Source organism: Aquila chrysaetos, chromosome 12 (assembly GCF_900496995.4).
Source record: "Aquila chrysaetos chrysaetos chromosome 12, bAquChr1.4, whole genome shotgun sequence".
Taxonomy (NCBI): domain Eukaryota; kingdom Metazoa; phylum Chordata; class Aves; order Accipitriformes; family Accipitridae; genus Aquila; species Aquila chrysaetos.
Window position 1 is genome coordinate 5,972,751 of NC_044015.1, and position 22,512 is coordinate 5,995,262.

The following is a 22,512-nucleotide window of genomic DNA, read 5'->3' on the forward strand; positions in this document are numbered from 1 at the left end:
GTTGAGCACAACTGGAGCTTCCCGTGGACATGTCTGGCACGGCTTTGCAAGCACCTGCACTCTTACCAGGGCCACCTTCCAAGCAGAGTATTCTGGGCTGGCTCCCTTGAGGGTGCTCGCAGACACCCAGATCCCACTAAATGGGTGGGAAGGGGAACTCCTGGCTCAAGCATCCCAGGCAGGCAGCTACACCCCAGGGCACCACAGGCTCTGAGGCACCCAGGACAAGAGGCAGCATACTGGGTGACCATTCTAAGCTAGTTTTTATCATGTAAAAAAAGAAGCAGATGGTATATGCCTGTCTGCTTTTAAGGGTGTGTGCCCCAGCATAGTTTAAGAAAATATTTGGGGCTTGTAGGATCTCTGCTGCCTGAGGCTTGATGGCCTGTGACCAATTTGAGGGCACACATGGGATTTCCAGAAAGGGGCTGCAAATGCATTGCCCTGTCAGCAACTGGTGACACGTGGCTGATTTTGGTGACACAACACTGATTCTCCAACGCAAAACATACCATGAGCCTGGAGGACTTCTGAGGGCAAAGAACAAGGGGATTCCCGGGCTCACACTTCACTCTGCATCACCCCGGGGCAGCATTCCTCCTCTAACACCAAGTCATCATCTTCGCCAAAACCCTGCCCCAGGGGATTTTGGAGCTGGACAGCACTCATGAGGATACCTCTGTCATATATTGCTCGTTAAAACTTAATGGCAACAATTCCCAGGCACTGGAAGAAGAAAAGAAGAAAGTGATTTCCATCCAAACTGATAAAAAATAGCTTTGGGCTTTTTTTATCCCCCCATACACATCCAATATTCAGCTCAGAATCAATTACATCATTTGTGATAATGAAAGTAAGATGGTTTACTTCTGCTTTGCCCATTTTAACCCAAACAAAGCAAGGGAAGTGAAGGCCTCATTTGCAAGACCAGCAAGAAGCCATCCTCCTCTCCCTCCTTTCACCCAGCCGCTCACTGGATGCGGCATCATCAGGTGTGGGAAACTCAGTGTGGGATAATTCTCCTTCCCAGGAGATTCTGCATCCAACATGTTCCAGCTTTGCTCCTCCTGATGCTATTTAACTATTCATCAGTTGGATGCTCAACATCCCTGGACGTGCTCTAGTCATTACCCAACAGGGCCATTTGCTGTGGTCCTGCAGGGATGTGAACAGCATCAATGGGAGAAAGTGATAATGCCTTCCTACAGATCCTGGTTGTTAAAACTCACTTCGGCATGGGAAGGATTAAAAGTCCAATGCCCCATGCTGCATGTGACCATCAAAACTGCAAAGAAAAGGTGAAAAGAAAGATCTCCTCCCTGCTTCCTCAGCAATCGCTGTCTGTCAGAGAGGAGCAACTGGCCCGACCCATTGCTAGGCTGGAGTTGGCATCTTCCCTAGTTCTATGAATTTTTGGCTTTCCTTCTCAGCTGTTTCCATTGCCTGATATGTGATGGAGATACGTAGATGGCTTCCCAGCACAGGAGTGGGAATGTAATGTGTTTGCAGCATGCTCTGTTTCCTACCCCATTTTCAGAGCCTGGGTCATAAAAAGAATGATTTTCACTGAGCAGGAGCCGGACACCCCTGCCGATAGGTAGCTGTTAGTCTGGGTGCTGCCTCTTCACATGCTCCCACACATTTATTAGCACTCGTATTTGGAAAATAGGACCCCTTAGAAACCACGATCCCACCTGCCCAGGGTGTTCAGGTATCTGGTGGAAGTCGAGAGAGCTCAGCGCCGCACAGCCCACAGGGTCTGAACCACTGTCTCCCCCCACCCCGACCCCTCTCACGTGCTGGGCCTCTCCCACGGCAGGCAAAACTAAGTCCAAAGCCATCTTTTTCCTCCCTGCTGTCTCAGCCTTGCTCCTGTGTGATGCTGGAGACACACTAATCCTTTAGCTGGCTAAAGACTCCTCTGGGGAAAGTAGGGCGGACGAACTGGGATGAACGCAGCCCAGGAAAGCAAGAAATGGGTTTAATGAGCAGAGCGAGTTTCCCCGCACGTCACAGAGAGAGAAGGGAGGGAGCTCTCGTCTTCCCCGTGAGGGTTTGTCACAACCGCAAATCGAACGCGTTACACCAGCGGATGCGATGCCGGCCTGCACACGTTGCGTGGGGACGCGTTGCGTAGGGCCAACGCTGGAAGAGAGCTCATCAAAGCAGGGGGGACATCCCCGGGTTTTCCCAGCGGCCCTTTGAGGCCGGCCCTGCGCTCGCAGGATGAATTGTCGCGGCTCTGCTGTCGGGAAGGCGAAGGGCAAAACGGCCTTTTGCCGTTAGCACGGATCCGTTCAGGAAGTTGCCTCAAGCCATGCCAGGAAAAAAAAAGGGGAAATGTTTTCCTGGAACAAGTTGTGTCACCGTGCGGGGCTTTTTTTGCCAGAACAGCATTTTCTGCTGGTATTTAGCACAGGAAGGTGAGACCCTGAGAGCTGCGCAGGGCAGGATCTGGCCCAGCCCGGGGAACAGCCCGAAGAGAAAAGCAAAGCTCGGGCGTGCAGGGTGCGATGGCCTCGAACGGCAGCCGAGCATCGCTTGCGGTGGTTCTAGGGGAAACACGACCCCCCCTGTCCCTGCCTGCGACCCCCCGGCTTCTGCGCTGCGCTGACACCCGGGCCGGGCCCCCCCCGTCCCCGCCGCCGGGCGGTGCTCGGCGCTGCGCGCCCCCGCCGAGGCCCCGCCCCCAGACCCCGCCCGTCCACCAAACCCCGCCCCTCCCGCCCCAGGCCCCGCCCCAACTCGGGCCCCGGCACCGCCTCGTCTCGCAGGGTCCCGGCTCAGGCACCCGAGCACCGCCCCTCCCCAGCTGCCCTCCTTCGATTGGACAGCGCCGCCCGCCAGTCAGAGGCGCGCCCGTCGCCTATTGGGCGTCGTTGATGGGTCTGGCGCGCCGCCCGCCTCCTGCGGGCTCTGGCGGCCGCTGATAGGCGGCGGCGGGAGCGGCCCCCCCCCCCGGCTGGGCCGCGGTCGGTGCCTGGCAGCCAGAGGGTCGGCGCCGCCATCGCCATGGGCACCCGCGACGACGAGTACGACTACCTCTTCAAAGGTACCGCCGCCGTCCGCGGGCCGCGCCGCACCGGGGCGGCCGCGCCCCTCTGCGGGCCCGCGGCGGCGCTGGGCCCGGCCCGGCCCGGCAGGCCGCGGGGCCCGGGGCGGCCGCCGCGGCCTTTGTGCGCGGGGCGGCCTTGCGGGCAGCGCCCGCCGCCCCCGGCCGCGGCTGGGCCCGGCGCCGGGCTCGCTGCCGGGCTGCGGAGGGGGAGCCCCCCGCGGGCCTTCCCCGCCCCGCCGCGGCGGGGGCTGCGCGCTGGCGGCCGGGCGGTTGCGATCCCCGGTGGCAGCGCTGGGAGCGCGGCCCCGGGCGGGGGGAGGTTGAGGGCTTGGGCCGGGGGCTGGAGGGGCGGTGGGCTTCGGGCGGTGGTGCCGGCGGTGTGGAGATCGCCCCCGGCGTCGAGCCGGAGCTGAAAAAACTTCGGCTTCGGTGGAGAGCTCCTTCGCAGGCTGCTGACCGAACCCTAAGAACCGAAGCCAGGAAGCTTAACGGTGTTAATTTGGCTTAAAACAACCTGGGGTTGTTTTAATAGCTCCGTCCCCATAGTTGTGACATTTTGGGTTGTCCAGCAGCTGCGTGCAGGGGTTGTGTGAGTAAAGAGGTAAGTGCGGGGTGGGTTGAGTGCTGCTCTTCTTGCGCTGGCTCAGGTGGTTTTTATTGTCGTGGGTGTCGTGCGTGTGCGAAGGTTGCTGCAGGTCGGTGTCCTGCACGTGTAAAGATGCTCGGGCTGACCTTTTCCCCGGAGCATCCCACAACTCTGCCTTTGAGGTGTAAGGAATGGTGCGGATGGGTGTAAAACGTTCACCGTCGTGTTTCCCAACCGGTTTTACGCTTGGTCTCCTGTGGTAGCGTGGCTGAAGCCCGTAGATTCGTCCAAAGACTTCACTCTTACAAAAGGCGAGGTTGAGGTTGCCTGTCTGTGGGTGCTCTGGAGGTCTGGGAGGGGCGTGGGTGGGCGCTTGCTGCCATGAAAATTTCCCAGGAGTTTGGTGTCGGGACACGCTGTGTGTATGTGAACCCTAACAAGGGCAGCAGTGATTCCACACCTGCTTGTTGATGAAAGGAAAGAGCAATTACTCATCTGTTGGAAATGTTTTATGGATGTATTTGCCCATTTGGTGTATTTGTTTTACCGTCTTCAAGACAGAGGTGAGGGGAAACCCTTATTTCTTCTCTGCCTATAAAGCAGAAGGCTAGCCTCCAATACGCTAAACTGCCTGGGTCTACACTAGTTTCCTTCTGAAGTCATTCCCCCATCTATTTCCCAAATGGTTTAATAGCCAGGAACTTGAAAGCCTAAAAAATTTATTTCTTTTTTTTTTTCTTTTTGTGAATAGTCAGTTAGGTAGGCAAAACTGCATTCATATTTAAAAATACTTATGCTGCTTCGAAATGCGTTTTTTAATTTTATCTGGAGTGAAACTTAACCTGGAGCTATTTGGTCATGAACCATGCTGTTATGTTGATACTGCAAAGTAACTTGGCATACTTTGTAGGACTTAATGAAACGTGGGGGAGAGAATTGTCCTTTTCTGTGCATCTTTTGGGTAGGGGTAGTTGTGTGGATGTTTTTTTAAAAAATAAACAAACCAAGAAAAAACCCCTTCCCTATCTACTCATCGCTTCCTTCCTTCCTTCTAGGCTTTTTGGGACTAGGCAAGAAATAATGAATGTAAGTGGGACCAAGTGGGATGAGGTCTCTGCTGTAGGCCCAACTCCCCATCCTTTCCCTTCTGCCCCCTCCAAAAATGGAATTAAATATCAAGGGGAATTGACAGAATGAAAAAAATAATATCCAGGGGTTTGATTGACTTCTGTTTTAGCCCCTTCTTAGCTACATAGATGGCTTTTGAACTCTCTTCTACCAGACACGTGCAGTGCTCAGAGGTAGAAATAATGGTGGAGGAGGGTTGCAGTCTGGGAAGGATTATTTTTATTAAATTTAAGGTTTGACCATTTCCTCTACCACTTATTTCCAAATGAAGTTTGGTTGGACTCTGATTTTAGCTTTTACAGTTGTCGCTTGTTTGAGAAATTTGCATCCTTGCATTGTAATATTATTTAGGATAACTCCAGTTGAATGCAGTGTTGCTTTAAAGTCATAATTTTTACTTTTTTGTGTATGGAAGATCTAGAACTGCTTGTATAGGAACTTCTGTCATTTAGCATAGATTATATAAAACAGCTTTAAGTTTAAAAGGCAAAGAGCCCCATTTATTGTTAGTCTCCTTCATGTGAAATACTGCCTATAAAACAGTTGTTCAGGGGTGAAAATGGCCAAGGAGTTTGTAGCAACAGTTTCTGTGTGTAGCTGGCTCACTGTTCCCCTCGGACCGGCCGTTTCAATAGGGCTGCAGGAGACATGAACATTATTGGCTTATCAGGTCTAGCACACAGTAGGCGAAAACTAATTTAAGGTTTGGTGGCGCTCTGGGGATGCGAGTGTGGTTATAGTCAAAGCTGCTCTGCTAGACTACTGCCTCTTTATCTTTATTCCCAATTTCCCTTTCTTCTGTGTGCATCCCGACAGTCAGAACTGCTTATTTTATTGATCACAACAAAATGTTGTTTGTTAACAAAATGACTGAGCCAACCTTTGGGAGAACAAGCTGAATTCTGTATGCAGAGCTGCGCAGAATAATGAGGCTGTGAGGATCTTGTTGTACGTGTTCCAGTGATGTAACCCAAGCAAAGCCAGCGGTTCACGGCTCTGTTCCCAATTAGTTTTGTAGCTGAGATGGTTAAAAAGCAGGAACTTTTCATGATGAGTTTTGAATGGGTTGGATCTGGAATTGAATTCATGACCTTTTCATTGTTGTTAAAATATTGGAAGCCTTGTACCTATTAAAATGTGATCTGTACATTAATTTTCCTCTCAAGAAGATTAGCTATTATCAGTGTTTATTTTAAAAATTAATTTTGAGGTCATGCAGATGTATGCTGGCTCATGAAAAAGGAAAGAAAAAACACCCGTAGAAAAAAGAGATTTCTTTTACCTTTGTGAGAATTTAGACTGCTCTGATTAGAGCTTAAGCCTAACAAAGGCTGTGCTTATTAAAAACAAATGCATGTCATATTAGTCATCAATATCTGGCAACCTTATGTGCTTAATATTTATAATGAACTCTGCTTATGTGGTCTCTGCTAGAGAGGGTCTTAATCTTCTTGATTGTTCAAAAGAACATATTCTTTTTGCCAGATTAATTAACTAGTGTATTTAAAATTCTATCATAACCTTGATCTTTTATTTTTTTTTCTTACCAACAATGTATTGCCCTGGATTTTTAATTCTGTCTTTTGCTTGCTTTGTACCAGGATCCCAAGGTACGAAGTGGGTGTCCGGGTAGCAGGATTGTGCTCTGCTTAGGCAGCTGTAGGTCTGTGTTGTGAGGCCTAACAAGACACGGGAAGCAGAGTGATGATGGTGACTGAGATCTGCATGCTTTGCCATTGACAGATGGGTGATGTGGTGAACGGTAACCAGCAGTGTGGTGGAGGAGAGAGAAAATCAGGAAAGACTTAAGGAGCGGCACCACAATTCAGGATGTAAAGAGGGCACTAAACGTGGCTTGCTTGTGTACTTCGAGCCATCTGATGATGATTGGTGCTGGTTATTGGTTCAGGTCACTTCCAGGTTAAAACCAGTGCATCTTTCCATTACCAGTGTGGCCCTCAAGGCCGTTTAGGGAGTGTGACTTCATCAATTCTGGTGAGATGTGTTTAAGGAGTCTTCACGCTCTTAGATCTGATTTGGAACTTTCTTTTCTACTCTGTCGAGACTTCTGCATTTGAACGGGCAATGTTGTCTGGTGACCCGTTCCCATATTCAGGAACTTTTCTGAGATCTAATCACTTAGTCCAGAATCTTGAAAGTATCTTCTTGCTCAATTCCCATAGAAAACAAAATTTGTGGGTTCTGTCTGCGTGTGGGCCTCCAGTCTTTGCGTCTTTCTCCTGAAGGTGAAAATGCTTGTTTAATGCTCAAGACTGAGTATTAACAAGAGACACTTGGAGACTATAAGGTAGAGAGCACATTATTTACTGAGTTGGGATCTGGTTGCCTTCCTTTGTTACTTCTGCATCCAGTAACTTCTCAAAAATGCTCTCTTATGAGCTGTGCTAGAATATGGAGCAGCCTGGTAAAGGGGAGCCTGCTGCCAGATTGCAGCAGAGACGAGTAACGAGCTAAAGTAGCACAGGACCCCCTGAATTTTCTTCCTGTGACAGATGGAGTTAATGACCTGAGAGCTGTTTGCACGGTTTATGCACAAAGCTGATAATTTTAAAATGCCAGAGGATAGGAGGTGGCTAGAACGTGGAGAGATGGCTCTGCTTTCTTGAGCTGCAGATTCACGAGAAGGTAGCTCCCTTCGGAAACAGTTGGAAGCTTCAGGGTTTTTCCAAGCTGGTCTAGTTTGTGTGGTGGATGTTCTTACCTCCTTCTCGTTATGGTCAGCGCTTTGCTGTAGGGTACAGCGTACTCCAAGCTAGCAGATCACTGTGCAAGATGGGTGACCTTCGGCCCATTCTTGGAACACCCCGTGGAATTAGTGATGAAAAACTGTTTGTCTGGAAAATAAAGCTAACAAAATCCTAGAGTTAGAACTCATTGTAAAAATCTTTTTTTATATATCTGTTCTCATACCCTAAAAAATGGTTTAGGCCGTTTGCCAGTGCAGGCAGAGAGAGCACTGTGAGGAGCTGATTTAAGCTATCCCGGGTGGGGAGTTGTGGCGCCTTGCCATGATCCACTGGCTGCCCGTTCCTGCCTCTGTTGTATTTTGACTGTTCAGCTGTGCTAGCACAATTGTCTGACTATCTGTGCTGTCAGCCGGATGAAATGCTGGGGGGGGGAGTGTGGAGCATTTCAGATATCTCTCTATGCAGGCAGCTCGGGAGCTGTCGCAGCAGAGTAACGGAGGGCTACAGCAGAAGTTTTGGAATTTGCTAGCAGGGGTGGGAAGGTATGTGAACTGGAGCAGTGTGCTGCCAGAGTTGTATCCTGAAACAATGGCCTGAGCAGAAAAAAGCTGTAATAACACTAAGAGACGAGTATGATCCTTGGCCCTGGGAGAACGCTGGTGAGCTCATTCTGGAAGTGTGTAATGAGAACAGTCTTCTGTAATTTGTTGTGGAGGGATCAGGAGTGTTTTCTGCCCATGTCTGCTTTTCTATAGGAAAAACAGATTGTATGAATGAGGAAGATCAATAAATCTGTACTTTGAACTGAAGTAGGAAATATTCTCAAGGTTGAAGAAACCTCACTGAGATTGCCTTTCTTCATTCTGCTCAAGCCAGGATACTGTTAGCTTGAATACCAAAGTCATATATGATACAGTATTTGCTGAGACTTAAGTTGTTTTTAGTCTTTTTTTCCCTTTAGTTATTTCTTGCTCTAGTCAGTAATACAGGGATTTAAGAAAATGTGTGTAGTTACACTTGCTGCATAGTAAAGAACCTAGTATGACGCATCTTGTCGTTGGAGTTGTTGATGAGAAGGTCTCATGGAGAGCTCGGTCTAGCGTGGCTGAGTATGAAGCAGCAGCCTGCTCAAGCAGGAATGGCAAAGAGGTGTGCCTCGGGATCAGCAGGGAGCTTCAGCCCCAAAGTAGGGCGACACTCCTACTACATACACGATGTACCTTTTGGTTTCACAATTCCTTTCAGTAAAGCTGGGTTTTGTGTACTAAAGATCTCTCTGCACTAACATTTTTCTGTTAACATGGCAACACCTCATGTGGAGGCAGAGATTCTTAGCTCATCTTTTACTTTGCATGCAATCTACTAGAACTCATTTTGCTGGATGAAGTTCTGCTTTGCTTTGTATCTTGCTTGTAGTATCAAATGTCTCCTATTTTCCCCTTTTTGTGGCGAACGTATTTATGAATTAAATTATTGAAATAGAACACCCTGTATGACCCCAACAGGGACTCCAAATAATTGTTTACTTTCTGTGTTGTTGGTTATTTGCTTGTTTGGTTGGTTGTTTTTTTTTAATAAAAATAGAGTAGGCTTATACTGTACACAGGCTTTTGTCAGGCAGACAGGTTGCCTGTTGCCATGTTCTTGACTGTAGTGTTTCTTGAAGTGTGGGTTGCAGCCTTCCTCTGCAAAAGGTCGAGTATGCAAGGGACATCTAGTTACCTCTAATTACTTGCCATGGCTTGGGGCCTCCAAAGCAATGTGTAGCTGCTGACAGTCCCTGTAGCAATTTCTCATTTCCATCTCTAAGGAGCTGAGCAGCTGCTAGCAACAAAAAGGCTTGGGGCTGTTTTGGGGCTGGGGAAGCAAGCTGTGAGTAGTAAAGTCTGAGGTGTTGTCAGCATAACTTTCTCCTATGTTTATCTGGTTGCGCAGCTCCTCTGGGTCCTGCCTGCAAGGCAATGTAGCAGCGAGGTAGCACTACTGCACTATGTAAATGCTGGTATGAAGATTTAATTTCAAAAATAATGTTTTTTCTTTTAGTTGTGTTGATTGGAGACTCTGGAGTCGGGAAGAGTAATCTTCTGTCACGTTTCACACGCAATGAGTTCAATCTGGAGAGTAAGAGCACCATTGGGGTGGAATTTGCCACCAGGAGCATCCAGGTGGATGGGAAGACGATAAAAGCACAGATCTGGGATACTGCAGGACAGGAACGATACCGTGCCATTACCTCAGCGTGAGTACTATGTCTTTGCTCAGTGTAACAGCAGAATTCTAGCAGAGATGGTACCAGTAAATTTATGGGTAGAGAACTAATGAAACGTATTTGGGACACATGACAAAATCATTACGACAGACTTCAGTGTAGATCCAAGTCATAAGATAGCAAATACTTCTGTGTTGCTTGATTAATATAATTAAAGTAATTTTTAGATTCTAATGATACTATTATAGAAAAAATGACAGCTTAAATGAAAAGTGTGGGAAATTCTGTTTGAGTCTTGTGATCTGGTTTTTTTACCTGCCCTGTATGTGCTATCTTCATCATGTGGAATGAGTGTCATTTCTGATGGAAGCTGGGTACTGTTTGGCATCAAGTTTTGGTCTAGGCATGATAGCTTACCATAATGCCAGTGGCTTCTGGTCTTCATTGCCCCCCCAGTCTTGAGATTGAGGGTATTTTTAGGGCAGTCTGCAGCCACAAACTCCCTTGAAATCTCAATGACTTTGAATTAGTCACAGCCCTGAAAATTAGGTCCAAGAGTCCATGCTGAATAACTGGTAAATAGATAGGCACCTGTGATAACGCTGACTGCAGCACTAGGCACATCCCTATTAAGAACAGTGGTGTTGAGAAGCTTTCATGTACGGCACCTTGTTAATCCAAGCAGTGTCTTGAGATGTAACCTCTGGGTGTACCTACTTCTGTGCAGCTAGTAGGCAAAAGTATCTTTTAGAGGAAAAAAAAAAAGAAAACTCTATTGGCAGGCCTAGTTATCCAGGGCATAGTCTGATCAGTGAGTTGAAATTTTGTAGTGTTACAGATGTACATGAGTTTTTAAAGGCACAAACTTGTTTCTGAATCATGCACAGATTGAGCCATTTGTATTAAACTCAAGGTAAGGGGAACTTTTTTCATTGAGGTAAAATAGGGTAATGCAGAATAGGTGGGAGAAAAATAGAAGAGCATGGAGCTCAAAGGGAATAATCTATAGGGAAGGAATGCAAAAACAATGTAAGGCAGAAACAGATGTAAGTGGTGATTTCAAATTGCATCTTTTCCGTAATTGTTAGCGTGTTTTTCAGAATTTTTTTTGTGACCCTTAAATTGTTCTTACTGCTGTAGAAGCTTAGCAGAAAAACTGCTGGCTGAGTCTTGTTCAGCAACAGACTTGGCCGATGAGAATGAGTGCATCTGTAGTCCTGTGATCCTGCCTCTCCTTTGTACTGGCACGAGCTCTTGCTTGACACATTGCTAGGCCAGTTCAGCTTGCTAAGCCAGCAGAACGCCAAGCAGCAGTAAAAAGTGAATGTTTTCTGCTGACTTGATGCCTTGAATCGGTTCAACGACATGTCCAACAGGGGCTGGTGGAGCAGAGGAGAAATGTTAGGATTGTGTGGAAGAGAGATATGGACGTTATAGGATTGCTGGTATAGATTGGCTTGTGCTGTCTTGAGCCCTTGGAATGGGCCCAAACATGCAGTGAGGGAGCAAACTCTGTTCTTGCATTACGGGCTTGTGGATAAGTGTCAATATAGCCCAGAGTCGCCCTCTCTAATTTTTAAGAGGAACAGGAGGTATTTGAAAGATCAGCAACAAATACTGACATTTTACTAAGGACTATTTTTCTGGCAGAAAGATAAGTTATAACTTCACAAAAACCTTCTAGCAGTACCGATTCTGAAATGCATTGTGAGTTTTCTTGCACACTGTTTTAGCAGACTGAAGATGTCATAACTTCCACAGTCTCTTCAGCATTTTGTTACATACATTGGAATTTTTGGGAATGCCATTAAAAAAATCCCAGCATTCGGAACTTGGTTTTAGGCTTAAAAACCCCCCAACAACAGTATTTGCATCAGCACAACTTTTTCCAAAGCAGGGGGAATGTTTTTAACTTTTTAGTAGTAACCAGTATACAAGAGCCAGAGATACCAGGTTTGTTGGTATAACTCAGAGCTCTCTGTAAAGGAATGTGCCTTATGGTTTCAGATATTACCGCGGTGCTGTTGGGGCTCTTCTTGTCTATGACATTGCCAAACATCTCACCTATGAGAATGTGGAGCGCTGGCTAAAGGAGCTTAGAGATCATGCAGACAACAATATTGTCATCATGCTGGTGGGTAACAAGAGTGACCTCCGCCATCTGAGAGCTGTGCCCACTGATGAGGCCCGGGCTTTTGCAGGTTTGTAGACAGTGTGGTCTAGGTTGGTGCTTTCTGAACTTGATGATGTTGGTGCAAGCTGTAATCATGCTATTGGTGTCCAGGACTGAACTTTCACCTCAAGTTTTATTTTTTACCCTAAAAAAGGTATTCAAGGTTTTTTTTGTTTTGTTTTTTGTTTTAAATGAAAATATCTTCGCTTATTAAATAGCATGTGTGGTTGTTTTGGGGGGTGGGTTGTGTTGTGGTTTTTTCTTTGTTTTGGTTTTTGTTTGTTTGGTGTTGTGTTTTGTTTTTTTTTTAAATCTAGTGGTAGTACATGTTTTTGAAACACTGTCCTTGAGCTGCCTGATAGCTGAAGATTAAACACTTCCTTTAGCAAGGCTAGAAACAGTAGGCAACATTTAGAAGAGAAAATGTCACAATAGAAATATAAAATATCACAACACAAAATGTCTTTCTTGCCTTCCTAGAGGCCCAGTTCTACTGAGCACGTATCAATGTGGACAGCTGCGAATGAGTACTGAACTTTCTCTGAGATGGTCTAGTTTCTGCTCCAGAGCACTGATGCATATAGTAGTGTCATCTAGTTTCATTTAAATGCAGTGATCATCATACTTGGAGATTATCAATTGTTGGGAGAAATCAAGTGGGTTATGTGAGCTGCTGCCACTGCATTACTTCTCTCTCTCATCTTGCCGAGCACTGGTCAAATACTCTTTTGCCCTTATAGGCCTAGGGACATTCAGCTTTCTTTTGTGTGGATATCAAGCTTGGTGGTGGAATTTAAATGTATAGCCTTTAAAATCCTTGTAGGAATGTTACTAGGGCTTGCTTAAACATGTTTTCTGAAGTTTGCTAGTAAGCAAGTACCCTGTGGTTCATAAAACCACTTTAAATTTTCAGATGAATGAGAAGTAAAGTCTATATAAGAGAAGCAAAACAAGTTAGTAGGCACTCTAGATAGTGCATTACTTTGATCTCTTGGTTCAACATCTTATTTTTTTGTCCCCGATTTCCTACTAAGGCTGTTTTAAATAGCTAGTGATGGTACAGGTGTTGCTGTTTAAGTTCTGTGACTGAAATTTGCCTATTTCTGGGCAGGTGGTACAGTACCATTCTAGGTGTCATGTTTGGGTGTTAATCACAATCTTTTTTTTTAAATAAAAAAAATATATCTTTTGCATTGTAAGAGGAAAGAAGAAAATAGACTGTATTACCAGGGGCTTTATTGTAATTTGGAGGTGGGGTCTGATTAGGAAAGTGTAGGTCTGTTTATCTTTTCGGGATTGCAGGAATTGTGACTCCTGTTGCAGCCAACATGCTTTTGCCTGTGCTCTGGCTCAAGGTACTTCTAGGTGTGATCTGTAGCCAGATGAGAATAATATTGTACTGCTTGACTGAAGAAGGGCTGCAGTGAGGAAAACATTTTCACACTATGGAAAGGCAGTGGTCACAGGTGATGCTGCTGAAATGCTAGCAGCTAAATAAATGGCACACCAAGTTGTTCCTAGTGTAACAGTAAAAAAAACAAACCCAAACAAAAACAACAAAAAAAACCCCCAACAACAAAAAAAGACTGAGCCCTGGCTGATTGGCCTAAAAATAAAGGTGAAAACCTCAAAGTAAAGGTGAAATAAAGTGCTATTAATTTTTTTTAACTGAGCAACTTGTTATTTATTACAGAAAAAAATAACTTATCTTTTATTGAAACATCCGCTCTGGATTCAACAAATGTAGAAGAAGCCTTCAAGAACATCCTTACAGGTATGGTTTGTTATGGATTCAGAGGACCTCCTGAGGTAGTGGATCTTCTTCATGGGCATGTTTTGCAGTTATCTAGAATGTTTTGGAAATGAATGTTGGGAATGATGGTTAGTTTGCAAGCCTTCTAATCTTGCCTTTGTGTTCTGCCTCCCACCCCACGCATATCTTTCTGCCCAAGAATCTGGAGGTTTCTAGTCTCCTGATGTTTCATGAATTCAAGCTATTGCAATAGCACTGTTGTAAAGGCACTAGTAGTTCTGTGCCTGCACAAAATCTAGGCAGTGAAGCCACAGGCATGCTAGGAAATTAAAAGTTCCAGTGTGTTCTCTTGCACCAAAGCAGACTGGTACATAGTATTTTTGTCCAGACTACTAAACTCTTGTTCTCAGATGATGGCAAGGGTTGTAGGTGACTATGCACTAACAGCATAGCTGCATGCAGACTGCCTTCTGGGAATGTCCCTGAAGAGTCCCAGGAATTGTCTAAGAATGTGATAGTGGTCAGAGGCCAAAATGAGGCCGCGGCTTATGACTTCCACTGCCCAAGAATGTTCCTCAGCACGTGTAACTGCTGTAGATGTGGCTGAGTGCAGAGTAGCTAGTACTGAGTGCTAATCCTCGGAAGCAGAGTCCTGGGAAGCATGGTGCTGTTGCACCCAAGGATGTCTGAAGGAAACCATCATGGGCCTGCAGGACTGCTGAATTGGAGCTGACAAACTCTGATAAACCTGAGCAACTCTGCCTTCCACTCCGTGTTCTGCATGTTTGATGTTTCAAAGCATAGTCTTCCACTCCTAAAATGAAGTAATTGCTAATTGGCAAAGAACCCTTAAAAATCATATCTAAATAGGAAGAGGGCTATCAAACAGGTATTGGATTACTGTTCTACCTCTGGCTGCCCCATGAGATCTGAATCTTGTCCTAAAGAGGAGAAAACACCATATAATTTGTTAGGGTGTTTGTTCCATCTCTTGAAAAGCTCTTTAAGATCCATAACGTGAACAGTTGGCAGGATCCAATTCCTGACTATTGCTTACCATAGCTGAATTCTAGACGGATAAACTGTTTCTATAGTCTTACCCCTGTACACTGTTTTCTGAAGTTGTGCCTGATTTACATGTCCTGCAACATCTCAAGATGAGCATTTTCTGAGCTTTGTTGTGACCAGATACTGATTTCAGTTAAATGAGAATGAGCCTTTGTTCTGGTTCTGCTTGATTATCAGGAAGTGTCTGGTGTATGTTGCTTACTGAATGCTGACCGAAGAACTGGCTTTGTATTATTGTTTCTTGATTATGTATGAATGAGCCTATTACTAGGAAAAAAGCTGAGTTTTAATATGGTGAATTCTGTAAGGCAGACTCTTTTAGGTTTCTTTTGCAGAGGTGTGCAGGGAAGCAGTAAGAACTGTTGGGATCGCTAGAGCTGGTGCTGGCCAAATCTGTTGGTACCAGAAATGTGTTGCAATTAAAGGAAGATGACCAAGAAGAAGCAGGCAGGAGAAAAACGATAGCCAAGCTGCTTCTATAAGTAAAAAGCCTGCCAGACTAGGAATGCGTTATATTTGCTGCCCAGCAAGATTTGCGTTAAGTTACTAGAGCTACTGGTGAAGCAACTGGAGAACATTGCTGTTGAGACAAAGCTGTAGAGAAGACTGCCTGCTGCCTGAGCTGGGACTGTCTCTTGTGCCGGGCAGCCTTATAGCAGATTCACTGCTTATCTGTGACACTTGGCTGGATCCGAGGCAACTTGCCTGGCACTTTGAGATGGTATCCATGGTTTTAGTGCTCTGAGCGTAGTTCAGCGGTCAGCGTCCATCCTGTCTTCCCTTGCAGTGTTGTCCTGAGACTGACCCTAGGTAGAGAAGATGGCCTATGGTTGCTCTAGGAGAGAGCCCCAATACAGTGTGCTGTAACAGATAGGGAGCCAGAACTGGAGCTGAGGTCAGGCCTGGGCAAACTGAACTCAAATCACTATCTCTTAGGAGTGTCCTGTGCTCCCAAAAGTGTTGATATTGTCCAGTTCAGGTACAGTGGGGATGTGGCTGGTAAGACTGAGTAGTCCTGAAAAGGCTATTCCTAAAGTGGTTACCTGGGGGACAATCATCCTTCTAAGGGAGGAGAAGAAACCTGAGAAAAATATGCTGTGTAGAGCAGTGAGTTGGGAGCAGCTGCAGGGGACTTGGAGGAGGGAAGAGGGTGGGAGAAGCAGGACAGGAGTTTCCTTACTGGCCACCAGTTTGAGCGATCACTAAAGACTGGGAAAAAAAAAACCCAAACCAAACAGATGCTACCCCAAAGAAAAAGAGGGCTTGGGAATGACTCTGAACAGCTAGTATTAAAATATACCACTGAGCATGAAACAAGAGAGATGTGACAATCTCTGTACAGCTCTCTTCATCCCCTTCAGCAGAAAGAGCTGAAGGTAGCCAGTGGCAATGAGATCAGTCTTGGGTTAAAGGTTTCCATTTTAAACAACGTAAATATGTGCAGCTTCTTTAAAATAAATAAATAAAACCCACATAGTGCCCCATGATTTTTTATCCTTATTAAAGATTTTGGGTGTTGCTGTTTTGAGGCTGTGGCTGTATGAATGTGACCGTAATATTTACCACAGACTTCCAGGGAGGTACTTGCCCTTTTCCTGTCTCACAATGGAGGGAAGTTGGAACAAGGGCTTATAGTCAGTGACATAAGTAATTTAAAAACCTTTCAACTTAAATTATTTCTACTAACTATGCAGTTGAAATGGTTTGTTTCTGAAAGCTTTTAACTTGGCAGTCTCTCTTCAGCAGTTACAGCCTTGTGGATCTGTGTGCTTTCAGGCATAAATTAATTTGAGTCAAATGAATTAATTCTCTCAGGAAAAGTATTTTCAGATCAATGTGGGGCTTTATGGAGCCATGTGGCTTTTTACTGTCATAGGTGGGAGAACTGATTTGTAGCAGAGAGGAGTAGGCATTTCTGTCATTTGGTAGTAGCAGCTTGCCAGAAGCTAGTGTGAAATAGATACCGTCATTGCTGCTGCGCAATGATGTTTTGCAAGCATCCTGTTGATTGGTGTTTCTAGATTACGTTGCCCTTTTTTTTAATCAAAAATATGATTCCCTATTTCAGAAATGAGCATTCCTGTTCCTTTCTCATTTAAAAAGCCTTTTAATAAGGCTCTGTATTCATGGAGTTGTTGAAAAAGAACATGATAGGAAGTGCTGTTGTGGAAGACAGTAGGGAATCTTGTCTTAATAACTTTTCCAGACAGAGCTGGCATATCCATTACAGAGCTGGAAAGCCAGCCAGATGTTACATGCCACGGCTGGTCAGACTAGATTCCCTTTCACAGCTCTCAAGTTAAAATCTTCTCATTCTTGGGTTCTAGCATCTTCTTTGACAGCTTGCTCTGACATGTGCATGTGCTCCATTGGAGGTAATGTCTTTCTGGGCTCTAACAAGTCTGTTCTCATTTCAGAAATCTACCGCATTGTTTCACAGAAGCAGATTGCAGATCGGTCTGCACATGATGAGTCTCCTGGCAACAATGTAGTTGACATCAGTGTCCCACCAACCACCGATGGACAGAAATCCAACAAACTCCAGTGCTGTCAGAACCTGTGACCTCCTGTAGATGACTCTTGTGCCCTTCACTTCGTCTGTGCTTCATTTAGAAACTTGTGTGCACTTCTTATCTCCTGTGATTCAGTGACTCCCTCTTCCCTCCTTTACCCCATTCCCAAGTCCCCTCTTTCACCTTAGAGCTTTAATTGTAGGGCTAACATTCCCCTCCCTCTGAAATCCCCTTCAATGTGGTGACTTTTGGGCTTGAAATGTAGGCACTGATCTGATAGACATGTTTGTGTTGGAACATCTGCTGCTGGATATTATCCCATGAAACACTCTCCTCAAATGGTTTTGGTTTTGTTTTTTTTTTTTCTCTGGGAGAGAAGCCATGGGGACTTGACTATAACTATTATTGAAGAAATAACTACATTTAGGTGACAAGGTTTTTTCCTCCCATAGTTAGATATTTTTTTTTTCTTGTGTTTCTGTAAACATGGGGGAGAAATTAAAAGAAAATAGCTATCCTACCAAATGCTCTGTTTTCTGTCCTGATAAAGTCTCACAGTGAGGTTTTTAGTGGCTGCACACAGGTAAGAAAGCTGTTGAAAATAACATTACTTAGTATGTAATTACCCCTAATACAGTTAGTCTAGCTGTGTAGTTTACTGTTTCCTGCTTGGGAAATCTTTCCCTATTGTTTTATTTGGGAACAATGAAGTATGTCTGCATTGCTTTCTCTGCCACCATGAATGCCTGTGCTGCTTGTGCAGGCTTTATGAAGTGGCTTAATATTTATTCATGGCTTATGTTAATCAGTTAACATTATTGTACAGTAAGTGCCAGCATATTGATTTCAGAAACCTTTTGCAACCTGTACAAGTAGGCTTATTTTGTACTGTAGATCAGTGTCTGAAAGCAGGATCTTCTATAGTCCCAGGATTTTTTTGCATGCTGCTTTTTCTCTAGATCTCTCCTACCCCTGTTTGAGTGAGTGAAGCAATATTTTCATGTCATGTATATACCTGCACTTGTAAGGGTTTTGGTTGTTGTAGAGAAACACAATACTTTATACATTTTGTAAAACTTCTGCATCTTGAACTTTCTCTTCATGATCTTTCACTATTGACCTTGTGCATAATCTTCTTGACCTCTACTAAAATGCGTAATATTAAGATTTCACATAATAACTACTAACCTGTTGTTTTCCTCTTATTCTGTTTTACTGAATTGCAGACTGTAATTCTCAAATGATTGTACTTCACCTGATGTAACAAATTTGTCATCAGCAGGGCTAACTACTATAATACTTTGTTTTGCTGAATGGGAAGAATGTTATCACAACATGTGTAGTCAGTCTCTTGCTAGCTTGTGAAAATCTTCTATGATGGCTTTTCATCATTCACTAGCTCTTACACACTTGCATCCCCTCTGGTATATGCTGAATGTTATGGTGAGGCAAATATGGGGTGGAACTATCTAAAGGAAGAGTTGGAGACCATCTGCTGCTCTCTGAAGGCTAGTGAAGCAATTTGCAGTGAATTTTTGCTCTGTATTCTGAGACTGTACCTCACTTGATGAATCCTACCTGCGTATTAGTGAGTTGATTTTTCTTTTCTGATACAAAGCAAATATGAAACTGTGAATTGTGCTTGAAGGGGAAATCTGACATTCCAGTCTCAACTGTTCTGTCTGGTTATGTAATAAAATTAAGGGCGGTTAACTCTGATGGCTTTTCTTTTATAAGATTTGCAGACCAATGCCTTTAATTTTGTACTGTATGCACCTAGAGGGCTGCAGTTCACAGCAAAGGGTGCACATGGTGCCTAGCACTTCGACTTTTCAACTTTGTTTAGAGGATACATTCAAGGTGAAGGGGTGCATGGTTGCAGCCTAATCCCATTGAATAAGGATATGGATTCCTTTTTAGGCATCACAGTGCTTTGTCCTAAGGGTGTCCCAGGTCAGGAAGCCCTTTCAACACATGGTGTTTACTTCAACAGCATCCTCTGAGAGGAGGTGCAGCCAGTGGGAACTGGAGTAGTCTCCTTTTTGGTGGTCCTAGACCAGAATGTGATGTGCAATCAGTATTTAGAAGGCTGGCAGATGAGCACACCATCAGAGAGAGTGGAAAATTCTGAGATAGTGAAAATATTTCATTCAAGAACAGGTGGACACTCGTGGAGCTGGGCTCCTTAATTTTTGAACAAAACTTTTTATAAAGAAACGAGTTGAATAGCATGAGGAAGAATCATGCTGTTAAGAAGACTTACTAGTTCAGGGTGATGTATTAATGTGTTTACTCTGCAAATCCTGTACTTAACATGAAGTTTCTAGAATCAATCTGGCCTGGTATAAGAACCTGAGAAGCAGTTTAGTCACTTCCTTGTCTCTTAAAAGAGATTTTCTTTAGTCTTTGACTTTGTGGAATGCTCTGAACTTTGCCTCCGAGTCCCAACAAAAGGTTCACGTGCCTCACAAGGCTTAAGTGCTGTTAAATTATATGGGTATTGAAGAGACCTTGTACCACTTCATTGTGTGTTGACCAAAGCCCCCTCAGAGCAGGTGGATCTTGGACCCATGCTGTTCATGCTAGGGGGATTGGGTTGTTTTGGAGACCTGTTGTGTGACGTGGAAAGGCCTACTGCCTTTTGCTGCAGGACTGTTCGGTATAGCCAAGACATGGGAAACGTGTGTGCATGCACATACATAGCTTATGTGAGCACTGTAAACTAAGCGGTGGTTTTATCTGCTGTTGTCACTCAGTTTATTAGACTAGGTATTGACTCTTGCCCAGATTGCTGTGCTGCTCTCCAGGCAGTTAGAGATGCAGCCCTTCTGTGGGTTTGAGACGCTCTTGCCTAGACTAAGCACAGGGCCATTAGTGCCAATAGAAAAAGGACAGTGCACCAGTTCTGCCTGGTAGAACCATCTTCCTGTGCGTAGACAGGGGAAAATGCTTTTGATCTTGAGTACTCTGGTGTCCTGCTGAAAGCATTGTGCACTCCTCAGAAACTATAGCTACAGCCCAACCCACTGTTGGTGATGGCTACTGAAATTGCAGAGGGGAAGACTTGGAGGAATCCTGAGGAAGCTTGAACTGTTGAAGAGCTGTCTGACATTCAAAGAAGCTCTCCAATAGGCCAGACTCCTTAACCATGCTTTCCTGATGTGAAAAGAACAGTTAAATGTAACCTCACCTGGACAGCTTCATACTGCAACTTCACTGGCTCTGTGTCTCTCAGTATTGCTGTCAGGAAAATAGAAAAGGTTCCAGCTGTCTTCCATCTGCCATAAGAGGTTTGAGTGCAGAATTTGGCTTATGTAAAACTCCTGATGACAGGAATGCTGCCTGTGAAAGAAGGAACATGTCCTATGCTTGCCTTACTTGGATGTTGAGGATGACTTTCACTTAACTATTGAAAAATAACACTAAAAAGCACTGGGTGCTTACCGCCCAGTGTCAGTAATACAAACCTCAGTTGAAGGCTCCTGCTGATATTTAGAACAGGTCCTCCAATGCAGTATTAGACAGGAGTCTTTTCTGCTAACTACTCTGTTTATTATGGGGAGAGTAAAGGCCAAAATTCACATGTAAAAATGATTTGGTGGTGAGCACACAAACAGGTAATTGGTAGAATAAATTCATTGAGTAGACTGCCTCAATCTAACAACTTTTCTTCCTGTTGAGTCAGATGCTTACAGACTAGAGGAGTTAAGGTCTGGGATCCCTACCGAAGGTTTGTCTACAGCCTGCACAGGACAAGATAGTTTGATTCATGGGAACGTTTTAAAGCTCTGTACTTGTAAAAACCCAGCTGATGAGTGACTGCCTGCTACTTTGTTAAAAATTTTTGTGTGTGCTGCAGAGACCATCACAATTTGGTAGAAGGAAAAGGCACTATGATCCCTTCTTCCCCCTGTGGCTGCTTCTCAGCACTTCTAGCAGGTTAGAAGCAGTAGAAAGACTGCTGCATCCTAGAGATCCCCCCTGTTGGGGTGCTGTTCTGTTAGATCACTTGTAATGACCCCGCAGTCTGTGGAAAGGCTGGTAATGGGATATTCTTGTGCGAACAGAAGAGAGCTCTCTCAGCTGGACGTGCCAGGATGGTAAGGATTGGTCTGTGCCTTTTATTTGAGTAGGTCACTTACCAAAAGCTGCTTGGAAAAATGTACAGTAGGTATTTTCGCTTCCCGACGCTTTGATTCCTGCATGCTGTACTGCTCCAGAAGTTGTGGATGTGATCTGTCTGTGGGCTGTTAATGATTGAGTCTTACCTGTGCTTGGTGATTGTTTCCCTTCCAAGCATGAAGGAAGAACTTGCTTAGAGGTTCTGGACTCTGTAGAAGAAAAAAGATCCTAATGAAGTGACTCAGTCACTTAGGGAGGCTTTTTTCCTTCATAAAAATCTAGGAAAAACAGTATTAAAGGTAGGGGCCTGAATTTCAAATAAGAAAAGAAAAACCAGACAATTAAGAGGTGAAGACTAACTGTCCTTCAAGTAAAATACAGTGAGTCAGGGCTGAGGTTGGATTCTTTTGACTTGCAGACTCTTTAATAGAGTCTTAATAGATAATAGAGCTTGAACAGTGATTAATGGAATGTTTCCATGAAATGAGTATCTCTAGGGCTGCACCGTTTCAATAAATAACAGTAATTCTTATTTTAAACTGGTCAGATAATGCACGGTAGTGTTGTCTATTAGGCTTTGTAGGCTATAAATAGCACTGGACCTTTATGCAACCCAGAAGAGAGGTTCCTTTCATTTACTTTTATTCCTGGTTCCTGTGTTAAGTGCAATTCACTTTGTAAATATACACATCACTTGATTTTTGTGCATGGTTATGATGTATTGTGGATATAAAGATTGCCAAATCATACCGTGTGTGTAAAGTTCTGTTCCAAGCACAGCTGTAGAATAAGGTGGGAACATAATTTTGGACCTGGTACCTGGCTGGCTCCAAAGCCCAAGCGCTGTGGTTGATACTAGCATGGGTACCCCTGCCATGGCCAAGGGAGTGCACGTTTGGGGCTGTGCCCCTGCAGGGAGCAGCAGTCCAGACCCAGGAGTTAATTACCCTTGGTATCCACTACCCCCGGGAGCAGATGTTCTTGAGAGGGCTCTTGCCATCGCTTCAGGACACTGCATTAGTCCTTGGAGGGGTTCCCGCTGCCCTCTCGCACCCGGCCCGGCAGCGAGAGTGGTCACTGCTCCCGGGGAGCCAGAGCACGGCCCGCGGAGGTGGCCGCACGCCCCCGCGTCCTGGTGCTCCTCCACGGAGGGACGGAGGAGTCCGGTTGCCTGCTGCTCCAGAAACAACTACTCCG

General features: G+C 45.0%; 1 protein-coding gene across 1 annotated transcript; it reads left to right on the forward strand.

Moving 5' to 3' along the window:
- The first annotated feature begins 2,922 nt into the window (after positions 1-2,922).
- RAB11B (RAB11B, member RAS oncogene family) lies at positions 2,923-22,064 on the forward strand. The gene is made up of 5 exons (XM_030032498.1): positions 2,923-3,052; positions 9,521-9,716; positions 11,694-11,887; positions 13,553-13,633; positions 17,098-22,064. Exons 1-5 carry the CDS (start codon positions 3,013-3,015, stop codon positions 17,241-17,243), a joined length of 657 nt encoding a protein of 218 aa, XP_029888358.1. The 5' UTR covers positions 2,923-3,012; the 3' UTR covers positions 17,244-22,064.
- Positions 22,065-22,512: the final 448 nt, after the last annotated feature.